Source organism: Silene latifolia, chromosome 6 (genome assembly GCF_048544455.1).
Source record: "Silene latifolia isolate original U9 population chromosome 6, ASM4854445v1, whole genome shotgun sequence".
Lineage (NCBI taxonomy): Eukaryota > Viridiplantae > Streptophyta > Magnoliopsida > Caryophyllales > Caryophyllaceae > Silene > Silene latifolia.
This window is the reverse complement of record NC_133531.1, coordinates 127,726,494-127,745,010: the sequence shown is the minus strand read 5'-3', so window position 1 is coordinate 127,745,010 and position 18,517 is coordinate 127,726,494. Positions and strand designations below refer to the sequence as shown.

Sequence of the window (18,517 nt, the reverse complement as noted above, 5' to 3'; positions counted from 1 at the left end):
AGCACTCTTCCATTTGTGGTAAGTTGTCACTTGTCAAATGTGTTGAAGTTTTAAATCTGAAATTTTAAGTCATAAATCCACATTGATTAATCCTCTAGATTTATGCATTTACCTTTTATTAAAATGGTAAGTTGAACTTGTCAAAGTTTTAAAGCTAGAAATGCTTTTTGCCATTTTGGTAAAATGTCACATGTTGAGTGTTTTGGGAAGAGTTTTATGATTTTGATCAATAACTTGTGCTCCAAGCCTATAGCCTAACACTTACCATCACTCAAAGGCTATCTATTTAATATTGGATTTAATTAACCTAAGTTGTACTACTTAGATGATCAAATCCACTATAAATAGAGTGCCTTTGCATCATTTATTACCTAAGACTTTTATGAGCATTAATTGTTAAAACACTTTGCAAAACATCAGCTCTTGTTCTTCAACTTATTTGCAAAATTGTTTTCTATTTTAAAAGTCTTCAAACGTTTTTTCAAAAGGGCTGTAAATCTCCATGTATCAGTTCGCTGCACTGTGGCATATGAGCTTGTTCCATGATTCTCGTGTTTAGGTCTTAATTGTGATCTCCATGTTCATTAAGTGAACGATTGAGATTCAAAGACTCTGTAAACCTGTGAGATAGAACTTAAGTCTTGAAGCGGAGTAGCTTTAAGCGAGTGAAAGTCTTGAAGCGGAGTAGCTTCAAGTAAATGCAACCGGAGTAGGTTGGCGAGTTATTTTCATTGTAAGGGGTTTAGTTGTTTGAGTAAATTTCTAAACAAGCAATAAAATAACGGTTGGACGTAGGCCTCGGAGTAGAGGCTGAACCAATTTTTTAAACATCGTCTTGTTTGTTCATTTACTTTTACGTTTGTTCTCCTTATTTATATATTGTTTATCTCGCAACTGTCCGTGTCACGTGTTCAATCTTGTGTCTCGGACACTATTGATTGATTCAATCTTGTGAACTTAAAACGATTAAGTATCTCAAGTTTTCAACTTAAAAGAGATTCACTTAAGATTTTCATTTCTAAGAGTATTCAACTTAAAAAGTACTCACTTAATATCTTCATTGTTAAGTTGAAGAAAAAATACTCTTTCATTCATACTTTTCTGTGCTCAGGATCGACTTTCTTGTGACATATACTTGAAATTTGATTCGTGTGTATATACTTCTAACTCAAATAGTTCTAAGTATAAACACCTCTATCATTTAAAGTATTGTCCATATCAGTTTAGTCTATTGTCCTAGATTTCAAAGAAGCTTAATTCAAGCTTAAAAATTTTAATTGGACACCTAATTCACCCCCTCCCCCTCTTAGGTGTTCTCGTCCTTGACTCTTCAATTTCATTATGTGTGAGTAGCTTAATTAATCTAGGGCAGGGGGATTAACATGTATAATTAGTATTATAATTGTTTGAATCGGATTTGTATGTCATCGCTATTATCTCTATTTCTTTGCATGATTTAATTGTTAAACTTTGATTAGTGGCCATAATCATTTGTTTATACTTGTTAATTTCCGATCTAAAATCGAAAACCGGGTAGGAAATTAGACAAAACACGAGTAGTAAGACGACCTAGTAAGATTGGAAGTCTCTAGGACCCGTTTTATAGTCGGCAATAAACCCAAAAGGCATCTGCCATGGACTTAGACAATATCGACATCACAATATCCGTATTTGACAATATCGTTATACTAGTTTACATGTGAAACCCGTACCATAAATTCCTTCTTAATATTGTTTTTAACCCTCTTGTTTATTTGCAAACCAACCTTCAAACCAATCAATCGTTTTGACCTTGATAAAATTCGACCCATGAGAACTTATTTAGCAACTCTCATCTCCTTGATATCGACCCCTACGCTACTTCTCTAACTTAATTCATTTGTTGTTAGCCTAAAATAGGGTAAAAATATTATCTTTGATTTGGGGGGCCGACAACCCTATCAACAGGTTTGGATTTGGTAGCGCGCGGGATCATGGGCCGAGCATGGACCTTGGAGTCGAGTCGAGTTTCGTGAGATAGTAGATGAAGATTTCTTTAAAAGATTGTAGTAGTCATGACTTGTATTTATTCATTTAATTGTTATGTAGTTCACTAAACTTATATTTTTATAAAATGTTATTTAAATGTAGTTCTGATTTACTGTCTTGGGAAACCGAGATGGTGACATCTCCCGATTACCTTGGCCGGGTAAGAAGGGGGTGTTACAACTGTGATTATATAATCGACGGTTAATTACATTTCGAGACCAATACTTGTCAAAATGGTAACCGAAAATGTCTTAGCTTAATGGTTAAGATGGAGGTACAATGAACATTAGATCCCAGATTCGAATCACCCGGACCCCTTCTATTGTAATGTCCATGTATGTTATAACTTATTTGACACGAAAAAAGAAAAGAGATCAAGATGGTAAGAAATAGTATCCCTCATTTCATTGAAGATAATCTGTACGATATGTTACTAATAACATCAAATTATTTGTCTACTCAAGTCTAGATTACTATAAATGGGTAAATCTTAAATAATCGAATAAATATAGAATGTTAGGAAACAAATGTAGAGCCTAATCCTAAACATACTCCCATAGTCCTATATATTGAGCGTATTTAATCAAAAAGAAGAACATAAAATACAACTAATTACCATACTTTAGTCAATAAAAGAAATCAAAATGTCACACCACAATGCTACACAATTGCACATAGCAATGTACCCTTGGTTAGCCATGGGCCATATTACTTCTTTTCTTCGCATTGGCAACAAATTAGCCGAAAGGGGTCACAAAATCACGTTATTTCTCCCACCCAAGACACAACTAAGGTTCGCCTCTCAAAACCATCACCCTGAACTCATTACATTCGTTACCGTCGCTCTCCCTCCAGTCGACGGGCTTCCGTCCTGGGCAGAGACAACAAACGACGTGCCGGCCGAGTCACGACCCCTTCTTATGACAGCCATGGACCTGACCCGAGACACAATTGAAGCCCATTTAATAAATCTCAAGCCCAATTTTGTTTTCTATGACTTCACCTATTGGATTCCTGGGCTGGCCCATAAGCATGGGATTAAGTCCATATACTATTTTTCAGCCCTTTTGGTGAGAGTTGCTTACCAATTCCACCTAGCAATGGACTTCTTTACGGGTCAACAGATATCAAAGGCCCATTTAATGAGCCCAGTAAGTTCATTTCCTAACCCGCTTATTAAAATGCAGGCCCACGAGGCCCAATCATTGGCTAATGTCCTTATGGTTGACTTTGGTGGAGGCATGACTTTTCTTGAAAGGATGGGAAGATCTCTAAGAGAATGTGATGCCATAGGTATCAAGACCACTACAGAGATGGAAGGAGTTTATTGCCAATACATAGAGGAAGAGTTTGGTAAGCCTGTTCTTACGGCCGGGCCGGTGCTCCTTGATCCTCCGGCTAATCGTCTTGATGATTGGGTTGAACAATGGTTGGCTGGCTATGATTCGGGTGAAGTGGTGTATTGTGCATTTGGGAGCGAATGTACCCTTGATATGCCTCAGTTTCAAGAGCTGGTCCTCGGCCTCGAGTTAACAGGTTTGTTTAGATACGTATTTTAAAAACCATACTATCTTTGTCAAATAGTCTTTCTATCACAGTCATTTGTTTACGTTTGTTTTTGGCATATAAATAACAAAAAGAGAAGAGAAACCCATTTGTGATGGTTGTTAATGGATAACAAATGGACAGTATTGGATGTAGAGCCTAAAATTCTCCATTAAAAGATTTCTAATGTGAAAATATAAACAACTGAATGAGACGCCTAAAAATAACATAGGTATTTCCCTCAAAAATGGTATAGTCTATGAACTGGTTTATATTCCCGGCTCCAACAGTGACCACGTAAATTCCTCAGGTAAACCGTTTTTGGCGGCATTGAAGCCACCACGAGGTTACGAAACAATAGAATCAGCCTTGCCACAAGGGTTTACAGAGCGAACCAAAGGAAGAGGAATAGTGTACGGAGGTTGGGTACAACAACAACTAATCTTGCAACATGCCTCTGTGGGATGCTTTATAACCCATTGTGGGGCCGGGTCATTATCCGAAGCCATGGTGAATAAATGTCAACTAGTGATGATACCAAATGCAGTTGATCAATTCGTCAATGCAAGGATGATGAGTTGCGAGCTTAGAGTTGGTGTTGAGGTTGAGAAAGGAGAGGAAGACGGTTTCTTCACTAGCGAGACTGTGAGCAAGGCGGTCGTAACCGTGATGGATGAGGAGAGTCAAGTTGGGAGAGAGGTGAGGACTAACCATACTAAATGGAGAGAATTCATACTGAAGGAAGGTGTTGAAGACTCCTACATTAATAGCTTTATCTTGAGTTTGCAACATTTGCTTGGATAATTTAATTTGTGATAATAATGGGTCTTAATAAGTTCAAGTTTATTTGGGAAATTAAAGGTTATTGTGTATGACAAGATCTTATGATTAGTTTCTCATAATACCAATTACACATAATATGGGCAATACATTTTTGTTCCAGCTTATTGGGTTTTGTTGTATGTTTCTGGTTTTAATTATATGAAATTAGTATTGGTGTCCCGACCCTGTTAACGCTACCTCTATTTATAACTAAATTTTATTTTATATGAAATAAAACTAAGTTTGACTTGTCTAACTAATACATTTACCACTCGTAATAAAATTTCTATAACTTATCTCTAATTATGATGTAATGTAAAATTTATCAACAATTATAAGATACATTTACTATTCTCGCGATTAATATTATGGGAAATTCTCTCTTCTACCTTTTAGGTTTTCACTTTTCTAAGTTGTACCCCTACTTTTCACTAAATATCAGTTATACCCTTAAACTCTATTAGTTATTCCCAAACGTAACCAAACCCAATAAAAACGTCTATTAACTCCGTTAAGTGCTTACTTGACATAATTAAGTGTGATGACATAGATTTTCCCTTTTTTACTGCAATTATAACTGGTGAAACACATTGTTAGGAATTTATTCCCTCCATTATGGAGATTATGTTTCATAAGAAACATGCGTGAATGCATTTCTAACTCGATGAAAGTTGCTTCATTGATCACTAACATAAATAAGAGGAGTTTCAAGCACTTATTTAGTCTAGGAGTTATAGCTTATTATTAGCTATAAAAGAAGATGCAAGCTACGTAGTTTTATCATCCTCATTCCTCATTGTATATCTACTGAGTGATCAATAAAATTCCTAGTGCGACTATAGTGAGGACGTAGCCAATTTGGTGAACCTCATAAATATTGTGTCCTTGTTATTTTTCGATTCTTATATTTATTACTGTGTGTGTGGTCATACTAAAAATCCCTACAAACTGGTATCAGAGCCCGGTTAGGTGGGTGAGGGAAGAGTGATCCACTAAAATTCACAATAATAGAAGGAGGTAACATTTTGTTCGATAAATTCGATGGGAAAGATTTTGCTTTCTGGAAAATGCAAATAACGGATTATTTGTATTCAATGAATCTACATCTTCCTTTGGAAGGCACTAAGCCGGATTCCATGGAAAAGGATGAGTGGGAAAAATTGGACAGACAAGTGCTAGGTGTGGTGAGATTAACGCTAGCATGAAATGTTGCATTCAATGTGATGAGTGCAAAGACGACATTGGACCTGATGAATGTCCTAGAAAATATGTATAAGAAACTGTCAGCCACAAATAAGGTTTTCCTTATGCGTAGGTTGTTTGGTTTAGAAATGCAAGAAGGCACCACAATGGCGGATCATATTAATAATTTTAATGTGATCACAAGACAACTTAGCTCCGTAAAAATTGATTTTGATGATGAGATAAAAGCATTAATATTATTATCCTCGTTACCTAGTAGTTGGGATATTACAGTGACTGCAATTAGTAGTTCGCAAGGACAAGAGAAGCTCAAGTTTAAAAATGTACGTGATATAATTCTAAGCGAGAGCATTTGCAAAAATGAATTAGGTGAGACGTCGGGAATCAATGGGAGCGGATTAATTGCTGATAGTAGAGGAAATAAAAACTATAGAGGTGGTAATCGCGGGAAATCAAAGTCAACAACTAGAGGAGGTGCTACATGCTGGAATTGTGGCGAGAGTGAACATGTAAAATGGAATTGTCCAAATCCTAAGAAAAATGGACAACAGCGTAATAATGAGGATGGAAATGCGGCGATAGCTGTGGAGGATGAAGGTGATCTTTTGGCAGTGAGTGTCGAAGATCCAATTGAGTCTTGGGTATTGGACTCTGGTGTATCTTTTCATGCTTCTCCAGATAAAAATTCCTTTCATAAATTTATTAGTGGAAGGTGTGGTACTGCTTACTTGGCAAATGGTAAAGCGATGTCGATTATGGAAAAAGGTGATGTTGAGATACGTACCCCAACTGGTGGTAGGTGGGAAGTAACAAATGTCATGTTCATCCCGAACTTGAAAAAGAAATTGATATCTGTTGGAAGGCTCGATGAAGCAGGCTACAAGGTTGTCTTTGAGAAAAGTTCCTGGATAATAGTTGATAAGTGCATTTTCTATACATTTTAACCCGTTGTATTAGTTTGATTTTACATATCATTTAGCACTTATCAAAGTGTTTTTAAGCTAATATTGTGTTTCTAGAGCAATTGTGTGTTCAAGTGTGTTTTGTAGGAAAATGAGCTAAATGAGCTAAAGTACTATAAAATGTGTTAACACTAGAAGCAAGGCTACGTATTAGAGCAAGATTGGACTTAGTGTTGGAAGTGCATGGATTTTTGCATGAAGAAAGTGTTGGATCAAAATGAAAATGCAAGCAAAGTCAATGTGCAAGTCAAAGCCCAACAATTCAAGTCCAAATTATGGTGAAAAATATTGGATGCTAAGAAGCTTTGGATGCTAATATCACATTTAACCATGTGATTAAAGTGACATTAATAATTTGCATGAGATTCCTTTAATTACTCAAGAATTGAAGGAAAATTAAGAGTGTGCTTAGGATGCCATTTTGGGATTCCTCTACAAAGTTTACTCTCTTAAGTCCTATATAAGGGGTGCTAATCACACACCTTTATACACCACCATTCACACATATTTTTCCATCTAAATTCTCTCTAAATTTTAGTAGTTAGTTTAGGTTAGCTTAGTTTAGTTTAGTTTGTTTACATTTCATTTTAGCAATTACATTACAATTCCATTTCAAGTTTAATTTTAAGTTACATTTCAAGTTTGTTCTAGTTTCATTGTTCTTCTATTTCCATTTCCATTTTCATTCAAGGTAATTTCTTATTCACATTTTCATTATGTTTGCCATTTCATTTATCATTAGTATAGTTTACATTTCCACCATGTTAGAGTAGTTTCTTTTGTCTAGGGAATTAAGGGAGCCATGCATAAAAAGTATTTGTAAAATGTTAAATTAGGTTGATATAATATTGTCTAATTGTTTCTAACACATGTTTGCACCTTAATGTTTAATCTTTGTTTAAAGGCCTTATTCAATTGATTAAGTTTGTTCATTCATTCTAAAATCGAAGGCACGGAATTGAATTTGACTAAGCATGTGTAGTAGGACGACCTACTCATGGACGAGAGTTTCTCTAGGACCTGGTCTATTGTTGAGACTAATGCCGTAAAGTAGGTTTCTCTAAGCCTAAACAATTAACGATTTATCAAGTCCTATGTTTAATTTGAGCATTTACATAATTTGCATGTGTGACGCGACCTTCCTAGACATTTTCTTTATTATTGTTTTATCATTACATCAAACCTACCCAATCAAACAAGCGTTAACCGACCTCGAGGTAAAATTCACTCCATAACAACTAAAATTACTAAATTATAAACTCCCGTCTCTCTGTGGTTAGATCCCTATGTACTACATTCATTTGTTGTCTAGGAAGTTATGATTTTACCTCATGTGACTAAGAGTGGAACTTTGTACACCACTGCAGGGTGTAGTGACATGAGTAGTGTAACTGCTGGAGGGATGAAGAATAAAGTTGTTTCAATAGATTTGTTGCGGGATCCGAAAACTATGCCTAGTGGGCCTTACACTAAGTACCGTGGAAGTAAAGTCGGTGGCTTGAAGGCGGAAGGTGGTCCGAAAATGCACAAGGTGAAATTGGCACGCTCAAATGTGTGCGGAAATTCAAGTAGTTCTAATAAGGCAAGAAAGGGTGTCTCGTTTAGGTGGGAGTGCACGCCCCGGAAAACGATGAGTGAAGCCCGACAAGTATGGTTGCCTTTGGGAACAAAGTTTAATGGTAAATGGTCAAGGATGGGTAGTACCTTGGCTGGGCTCTTGCATTTAGCATGAGCAAAGACATGGTCGCATTAGGTGGAGAAGTAAAGTTTGTGTTGCCTCCATAATTGTCGGGAGGTGGGAGATTGTTAGGAATTTATTCCCTCCATTATGGAGATTATGTTTCATAAGAAACATGCGTGAATGCATTTCTAACTCAATGAAACTTGCTTCATTGATCACTAACATAAATGAGAAGAGTTTCAAGTACTTATTTAGTCTAGGAGTTACAGCTTATTATTAGCTATAAAAGAAGATGCAAGCTACGTAGTTTTATCATCCTCATTCCTCATTGTATATCTATTGAGTGATCAATAAAATTCCTAGTGCGACTATAGTGAGGACGTAGCCAATTTGGTGAACCTCGTAAATATTGTGTCCTTGTTATTTTTCGATTCTTATATTTATTACTGTGTGTGTGGTCATACTAAAAATCCCTACACACATATTTCCTTTTTTTTTTCAATTTCTCCTCCTATTCGATCCCTCCATTTTTTTCTCTTACTTTCCCTTTTCTTCACAAACCATTTTCTTTCTTTCCTTTTAACATGACGTTTTCATCTAACAATTGGAGAAAGAACAACTCCATTGAAGGACTTGAATTTCAAAATCAAACTTGCTACGTATGTGGTAGAAGTGCGGTCTTGAAGACATGGAGTCTATGTGACATTTACATATACAATTGATACGTGCATAATATATAGTCTTTTTAGCCTATTTCAGCACGTATTTCTATGCATTTTTATACTGTTTTTATAGTATTTTGCCCCGAATTGGCTACTTTGGTTCGTTTTGTCCATTTTGTAGAAATGAACGCGAAAGTAGTGGAATCGCACTCTTTTTCGTCCTTTTTGCATGCATTTAGAGGAGACGGGATTGTTCCAGAGTGAGATACTGCATTTGGAAGCGTCATGGCACGGATTACGAGGCATTTAGGCGCGGACTTGAGCTGAAATGAAGATAAAGAACTCGATCGAGCAGTTTAACCACTCGATCGAGTGGTTTCTACGTCCCAGATTGGTCGATCGAGTGGTTTCCACTCGATCCTTAGCTCGAAAAGACCGCCACTCGATCGAGTAACTTTCTACTCGATCGAGTAGATTTGCTGAGGTGTTTGCTCGATCGAGTGGTTTTAATCCACTCAATCGAGTGGTTTCGCTGATTATGAGCTTCAATTAGCCCGTGTTATTGTTTATTTCGCAAAACTTATTTCTTTTCCTATTTAAACCTACATTAGTGAGGTTATTAGTATCAGATTTATTCATTACTTAGTCTCTATCAAATTTTTACTGCGTACTTCATTCTTCTCTACTGTAACTTTATTTCGGGATTGCTTTCGCTTGGATTTTGTGTTCTTTACGCCGGATTCGCATCGATTGTAATTCTTTCTCTTCTCTTATTAATAATTAATCTTTTGTTTGCTTTAATCTCTTGTTTCGTTATATTAATTCCTTTGCCCTAATTTCTCTTTATGCAATTTATCGTTTATTTCATTATGTTTACTGCTGGAAATCTATCTGTTGTTAGTTTAATTAGTGACATGAGTAGCTAAACCCCTTTCATGTTGGGATTAGGGGATCTGCGGTAGGAAAGTGACGATGTAGTAGATGGAACAGATGAATTAATTACAAGACTCTGTCACCATAGCAATTTAATTGTATTTATTCGACTTAGTTGAGTGCACACTTCTAAGTTAACCTTTAATATGGCTAAAATTAATCCTAAAATCGAAAGATTGGACTAAATAGGCCTGTTATGAACAGTAGACTACCCTGACGAGAATGAAAGTTAAGTTAGCGGTATTTTAGGATAGAAAGTGGACCGAGAGGACCTTTCAACAGCCGTCTTACATTAATTCGTCTGAGTCATTTACAGCTGAGTCACTGGACTACCGTAGTGAACCGAAATCCTGACATGTCTCTCTCTATCTGATAGTTTTTATCCTTTTCCTCTGCTTTATTGCTCTTGCCCTTTATTTCTCTTTCCTTTAAAACTCGTAGTTTAGATAACAAATCAAACAACCCCCCATTTGTGACCAAATAGACGGACTTCTACAAATATCTTGCCTCCCTGTGGAGATCGACCTGACTTCCCTAACTATATAGTTAGTTGAGTTAGTTTATTTTTGACAGGTATACGACAGACGTGTCAACAATCCTTGAAATTTTCCTTTCACACCTTAACTTTTGCAATTAAGGTTTAGGATTGTGAAAATCCATGTCATAAAGATCATTACCTTGGTTGAAAAACTTGGGGCTTTATCATTCTCCATTTCTTTGAGTATATTACATTTGATTGTGGTAGATAATTCTTCAAGACCGCACTCCTACCATAAAAAATATAAGTTTGGTTTCGAAATTTAAGTCCTTTAATGGAGTTATGCTTCTTCCAATCACTAGATGAAGAAGACGTGTTAAAGGGAGATAGAGAAAATGGTATGTGAAGAAAAGGGAAAGTAAGAAGAAGAAAAAATGAAGGGAATGTGGGAAATAATGAATAAAAAAAGAAGAAAGGTGTATTTTATTAGTAATTGCAATAAAAGGAAGAAAAAATCATGTTTTCATACTTAATTGTGCCATATAGGCACTTAACGGAGCTAATAGATGTTTTTAGTGAGTTTGATCACGTTTCGGAATAACTAATGGAGTTTATGGGTATAACTGATATTCAGTGAAAAGTAGGGGTACAACTTAGAAAAGTGAAAACTTAACGGGTACAAGAGAGAATTTCCCTAATATTATTGACTTGTTATTACAATTATGAAACACCTTCACATACCTTATTCGGATCCATCCAAATGGCGCAACATCCTATGATAAAGTCTACTCTATCTCGCAGACCCAACTCCATCCGCACACTCTCCATCCACTCTTATGCACACTCATACAAACCCCGACCGAGTCACAGACATTCGTCCCTAACCTAACCATATAGAGGAGATAGTCCAGTTTATAATTAAGTCCAAGGAGATTTCATATCAAAACAATTCATAATGGGTGAAGTATCTCCTTAGTTTATAAACTAGACAACTTTCTTATCTTCTTCCAATATGAGACTCACATGTGATAATTATGGGTGAGCCCTTTATATTTACAAATTCTTAACACCATCGGCCACCGTGCGCCCTCCACTACCAACCACACCATACTCCTGCAACCAATCCACCATTAAGCCTATTATTTGCGGCTAGTAATTGTGGACGTTGGTGGAGGTTTCCGGGAATGGGTTAAGAGTTCCATTTGCTAAAAATATTTGTGAGATAGGTTAGCACTTATCATGTATCCCGTGGACACATGTTAGAACATTGATAACGGATAATTTTTATGGTACCTCTAAAATTTGCACTTTTTCTCAAGTACTCCTACTTAATAGAATATAGATAACGGATCAAAAGAACGCTTAATATATCGCCATTATTAGATTTCATTATACCTGGCAAACGAATCAGGTCGTGTCGTGTTCGTGTTCTTATAACCCAACCCCACCTGTTAAACCCATTTATCTTTAAGCAGGTCGTTTTTAGCCCACTTAACCCCTTTAACCCAATAAACTAATGCTATAAACTACGCTTTATAACCTTATTATCCCAAAAATGATGAATTAAAATGCTAATTTCTAAGTTGTTTTGTTGAATTATTGACTCAAACCAAATATATTATGACAATTTTAAATAAATAGATTATTTGTGTCGGGTTCGTGTCAAGAGACACCAACCCTAACCCGACCCATGTAAGTTTCGTGTCATGTCGTGTCAACACAATTACTTAAATGGGTCACAACATCTTTATCCTAACCCGCCAACTTCGTGTCGGGTTCGTATTGTGTTTTTGGGTCGTGTCAGTGATTGTCGCTTCTAGATTTCATTATAGCAAATCAGACAATTCATTATTCATATTTCAGGCCGGTTCTCATATTGTATATCTCTTATTGTATGTCGATAAAATTATTCTCGCCACCTCATCTGACCTCTTATGCAAAAATATTATTGACAAGCTCCGAACAGAATTTCGAATGACTGACCTCAGCATATTGAATTATTTCCTCGCGTGTAGCTGCAATTTGACACAAAGACGGGTTGTTTCTTCATCAAAAGAAATATGCAAATGAAATTATTGCCCGAGCTAACATGTCGACTTGCAAACCTGCTCAGACCCTCGTTGATACAAAGTCCAAACTTAGCGTTGCCTTCGACAAACCTGTCGCTGATCCTTGACTTTTACCCGACCCGATATCTCGTACAGTTCAACAAATCTTCCTCTATATGCATGATCCTCGAGAAGCCCATTTTAGCGCATTAAATCGGATAATCCGCTACATTCAAGGGACTTCTGGCCATGTCCTTCACCTAACAATCTAACATCCTTTTCGACAAGTAAATACTCCCTCCAATCCAATCCAAACTACCCACTTCTTTTTGGAGGTCAAACTTTGAAAAGTTTGACCGTTAATCTACAAAAAAAAATACTCCCTCCGTACCAGAACAAAGGTAACACTTACTATAAACGGACGTACCACACCAATGGTAACATTCCTTATTTGGTCCACAACATTACCAAGTTATCCTTATACCTATTTGATATTTACACAAAATGTCATTACATACCCCACCTATCAACCCACAATTAAACCCACAATTACATACCCCACCTATTTTTTCCCTCTTTACCCTTACTTTTTCCACATTTTCTTAAATACTCCACTTTTCCCTACGTTACCTTTGGTGTGGTACGGAGGGAGTATAAAACTTTGAACGATAAAATTTAAATATTTAGTTGCATTATGAAAATATCTTACTCCCTCCTATTCTATATATTCTTCCCTATTTCCTAAAACGGATTATTCAGGTTTTCTTCCCCTTTCTTATTTTGGAAACTTTTACTCTTATTTTATTCATTTTTCTCTCCTATCACCAAATTCCACACAACACTTTTACTCATATTTTATTACTTTTCTTAAAGTTTTGGCCCCACCATTCCTTATTTAACTCATAATTATTCATCCCTCTCTCCAACCACCAAATCCCACCCAATTTTTTACTCTTATTTTATTACTCTCCTTAATTCCCATGCCCATAAACAAGGAGAAGAATACATAGAATTGGAGGGAGTATTATTTGATGTTAACATAATGAATGAGTAACATAGCCGATATGAGACAATTAGCGGGTCTCACTCCGCCCCTTCAACTCACAACAAGACAACCATGAGGCATGATGCCTTCTTGCAAGGCAAGGTGGGGCTTGCCAAAATGGTGACACATCCAAACATTAAGCACTCAAAAACAAATAATGGATGCATCTACAAAAGAATAGCCACTTTCCTCATCTAAGTGGCGGAAATTATCTACAAGGGAAGCAATTCAAGGGTACACAATCTTTCATAGATGCAATTTGTTCAAACTACTAAGCCTAGAAGGATACCAATAAATCACCTCCAATTTGTGTCAAGCTAGGGTACCTTTGTCCTCAATCGTTAAATTCTTTTGTCAAGAATAGACTCCCTATGGTGTTAGAAACACTGGAGGATCGCGGAATTCCCCCTCTTACCTAGACAAGAAGAAGGGTCGTCCCCTCTCTACCATGCACAAGAATGGATATGATGGATAAAGAGATTAATAGATATTTGAGTTTCACTTTGGGAGTTTGCTTTTGTTTTTGTTTTCCCCCCAATTTATTGTGGCATATGACATTTGAGAACACTTTCTTGCCATTTCTTTTTGATTTTTGGCATTTCAACACTTGACAACTTTCAACTTTTCTTTGCATTTCTTTTGAACATTTTCAAAGTCACCCCATATGTAGTGAGGGTGGCTTATATTTGAAGCTTTAGGAGTTCTATTTTTACTCCTCTTTTCATTAGATGCATTTTTGCAAACTTTCTTTCACTTTTCATTTCATTGAACTCAAATCGATTTCTTTTTGTGCCCATTCCCTTTGATGACAAAATGTGGTAGAACATGGATGAATGATGGTTGCATGGTTTCAAGGGTCACCTTGGAATAAACGGTAGCCAAGGAGTTATCACACCACAAGGTACTCTTGACTAGGCCTTAATCCATGGGTTAAAGGATACTAGCATGACACATCCTCGGGTGTTTTACAAGTATTCTAACAAGCAAAGTCTTAAGAAGAAAAAGCATCTACTAGGGCCTATATACACTTGTCAAGCTTCCCAAATAGACGGTTTCGCAAAATTTTTCTAACATGCAACTACATGCCATGATGCAACTAACATATATACATCCTAATGCATATGATTATACCAACTAATATGACATATAAACTAAATGCAAGTCCTAAATTCACATTATTATACCGCATCAATCAAAATAAAGCCACATAGTCATTAACATAAAGAGGAAAAAGGAGATTGGAAAGATCATACCATGCGGTCTTCAATATCCTCATGTCTCGGATGTGGCGTAGTCAATAAATGTGAACAAGGATGAACAAACATAATATATACAACAATATATACATGACTACACTACAAAGGAAATGAACATGTTTTTGGATTTTTCAATTTTTCAAATTTTTATGGGTTTTGTTTTTATGAAATTAAAAGACATATTTTTGTGATTTTTCGAAATTTTTCAACTTTTATGAACTTTGGAATATAAATTCTCATCCCCCACTTTATTTTGGACATTGTCCTCAATGTACATGTAGGAGTAGGAATAAAAAGAAAAACATGTTTTTGGATTTTTGATTTTTTTGAAATAAAGTACAAATACAATGATATGGTATGAATGAATGCATGTTCTAGCTAAATGCAATTCTATATGACATATATAACAAATGAATGCAATCTACATTACACTAAATGATGCATGATTTCTAGTAAACTATGGTCACCTATGATCAAACCTCCCCAAACCGATTTAAACAATATTTCTAGTGTAGAAATGAATAGGTTTGGCCATTAGTGACTATGCATGAATTCTAATCTATATGCAATTATCTACATGAATCATGTGAGATATATTACAATGCAACTATATTATATGAACTAGCTAGTATGAATGTAATATAATACAAATGCAAGCTAAAAGTATATGTATATAACTAAATGCAAGTGTAAATGTAATGCAAAGTCAAATAAAAGGGTATCTTACAAATGGTGGTTTGAGGTAGGACTCCACCAAACTATGGCAAATTTCTTTATCCATGGAGCTTAATGCCCTTAAAAGTTGGTCAAAAGCTTGTGAATGGTCCTCAAGTAAGCATGAATAAGTCTTGAACCATTGCAAAATAGAGTAGGGCCAATCCATGAGGGACCTCCCTTTGAACTCCTTCCCCTTCTCTTTTGCTTTGTGATGATGGCCTTCCCGGCTCTTAAAACTAGCAAACTTGAGATTCTTTCCATGGGGGCTTTTCCGGTTGCTCCTATTTATTCCAAAGTTGATGACGAAAATACTTGGACTAGATGATCTTCCAAGAATAGAAGGTGAAATTTCATGGTCTTGATGATGGGTTGTCTTAGGAGTTGGGATAGTGGATGCCAAATTTCCACATATAGACTCCTTCTTAACCTTTTCTTTGAGCTTCCTCACTAAGTAATTCTTGTATGACGATTTGACTTTCGTGAGAAGGTCCATAATGTCATCTCCAACTATCATGGGCTCCATAGTGGGTGCGAAAAGATTCTCATGAAGGCATTCCTCCTCTTCATCGAAGCAATCTTCAAACTTCTCAAGGATGGGTTCCTCAAGAAAGCCAATCCCATAACTCCATTCATCATTTGAGTCCATATTTCACTCATCATCTTCTTCCATAGATGCATCATCATCGCTTTCTCCATATGAATCATAAATAGAGGCTTCACTCCTCTTTATTAACTCTTTCTCCAACACCTCAATGTTCACATCAAATGTCACACCCTCATACTCACAAAGGCTAAGAGTATTTGGCCTACTCAACCTCATGTCTTCATCATCAAATACCACACTTTCATACTCACAAGAGCTCAAGGAGATTGGCTCTTCCCACTTCACATCTTCTTCATCAAAGGTCATTGCCTCAAATTCACATTCATGTTCAATGCTCAAGGATTGGTGGGGAGTGTTTGTTTGGGTTGCTTTCATTTGGACAATTCGAATTGCCAACTCCTCACCATGGATAATAATGCTTTGGAGAACATTGTTCCTATTTTGGCTCCCCTCTAGAATTTGTGTGAAGAAATTTTGTTGGTCTCCCATCATTTGGAGAACCATATCTTGGATGTCAAAGTTAGGCTCATCTTTTTGTTGTGGGTGGGTGTGAAAGTGCTCATATTGTGGCATTTGGAATTGGTTGCAAAGTGAGTTTTGGGTGGGTGTTTGTTGTTGATATTGGATGTGGTGATTTTGATGGGAAAAGTTGGGGTAGTAGTTAGGATTTTCATTGTACAAATAGTAAGGTAGGTTTGTGTTGACTTGCTCCTCAAACTCCCCATACCCATAGTCATACTCAAAGAATCCACCACATACTCCATATGTCAAGTCTTGAGCCATCATAGCTAAGACAAGGAAACAACTACAAGCATGGAAACTACACAAAACGGTAAGAACAATCCTTAAGGAACAAGTTCCTCAAGGTGAAAGCAAAATCAAAATAGACAAACAAGTAAGAACTTAATCACATAGCACCATCCCCGGCAACGGCGCCATTTTTTATCGTGGCCGTGTCGTTGTACGCCCAATCAAAACACATTTATAATACTCAACAAACTACTAGTTAGCGGTAAGTCGAGGTCGATTCCATGGGACGGTGTGCTTTGGGTTCTAAGTCTATCTATCTCAATTTATGCTAGTGTCACAATTTGTTTGGATTTGTAGTTGTGTTCTAGACTAATGCAAATAATATAGTAAAACAAGCAATAAAAGAAGGATGTAGACAAATGATTAAAAATGCTAGGATATCATGGGGTCATAGGGGATTCATGGTGTTGATCATACAAACATGTTTACAATTATAAGCAAGCAATTAATGTTGTGGAGGAACCGAGTTGGGTTATGTCTTACGGTTCATAGGAAGAGTTGGGTCCCGGAGCCGAATCGATTAGATTGTACGACACCTACAAGTCGACTTACTTTCCTCCTATTCAACTTCTATGCATGGTCTAACAAGACTCGAGTTGGTTTATATCTTACAAGTCAAGTTGAGTAGATAAGAGATGGTTGTAAATGCAAGGATTCATAGGCTTAGCATTTCATCAAACATAACATGTGCATAAAGTTGACATCACAACAAGCAAGCAATTTGATCATGTGAACATATTAGATTAAGCATGAATCAATCCCATGTTGTTTTTCCCTAATTACCCATTAATCCTAGCTAAGAGACTACTCATTCATTATGTCACATAGCACCATTTTTTATGTGAACATTATTTGCGCACATTTAGTCCCCTAATTGAACCTATTTTGCATAATTTTATAACGTTTCATGACCATTTTATCCGTCAAATGCTTTCTATTTTGCTTTCCTAGTGCATTTTACATGTTTTGTAGGAAAGAAGATAATAAGGCGGAAATTCCCGTCTTTCACGCATATTTGGAAGCTTATTGACGATATTTGATGGACTAAGTATGAAGAGGAGGCAAGAATGATGACCAAGGAAGAAGAAATAAAGAATATATAGAGGCATCTTAGGCTTAGAAGCAAAAAGAAAGGGAATAGCAGCTCAACCCGCGGGTCAAGCCTATCTCGGAGCGGATACTTGATGAACCCGCTCGGGTCAGTTTCAACCCGCTCGGGTTGAGGCTCAGGACGCCCATATTTCTCTCGGGACGGGCGTATTCCTGGACAGGAAACTTTTCCTTGCTACGTGAACTACAATCCGCCCGTCTTCACCCTTGGACGCCCGGATTCCAGCCCAGCAAGATTTTGTTTCTTCAAGCTTCAAAGAAAGAAGCCCTTCCCTCGAAAAATACCGGCGTCTCCCTGCTCAAATCTCAAAAGTGTAATTACTAGTTTAGCCCTTAGTTAACCCTAATGCATCCACCTAATTTCCACTATAAATACCTCATTTGTAATAATCAAACCATCAAGTTTTCATTAGGTTAAATCAATCCTTCCTTAGATTAAATTAGTAGTAGATTAGAATAGATTATCATTTAATCTTTCCACAAATTACACATTAATCTTTCCTTTAATCATTGTTCAAGTTTATTATTGAGTAATTCAAGTTTATTATTGGGTAATTAGAAGATTATTGGGTTTATTGGGAGATTGACAACCTTCCATCAATCATCAAGTTCT

The 18,517-nt window shown here is 36.5% G+C and overlaps 1 protein-coding gene across 1 annotated transcript; it reads left to right on the top strand.

The window, feature by feature from the left end:
* Positions 1-2,672: 2,672 nt before the first annotated feature.
* On the top strand, positions 2,673-4,438 carry LOC141658984 (UDP-glycosyltransferase 79B30-like). The gene is made up of 2 exons (XM_074465690.1): positions 2,673-3,564; positions 3,884-4,438. Exons 1-2 carry the CDS (start codon positions 2,673-2,675, stop codon positions 4,375-4,377), a joined length of 1,386 nt encoding a protein of 461 aa, XP_074321791.1. The 3' UTR covers positions 4,378-4,438.
* Positions 4,439-18,517: the final 14,079 nt, after the last annotated feature.

Bases quoted from the DNA above. Each gene is read 5' to 3' on its own strand.
- LOC141658984 (XM_074465690.1), top strand. From the start codon at position 2,673: ATGTCACACCACAATGCTACACAATTGCACATAGCAATGTACCCTTGG. The intron at 3,565-3,883 runs GTTTGTTTAGAT...TAAATTCCTCAG, and splicing joins CCTCGGCCTCGAGTTAACAG to GTAAACCGTTTTTGGCGGCA.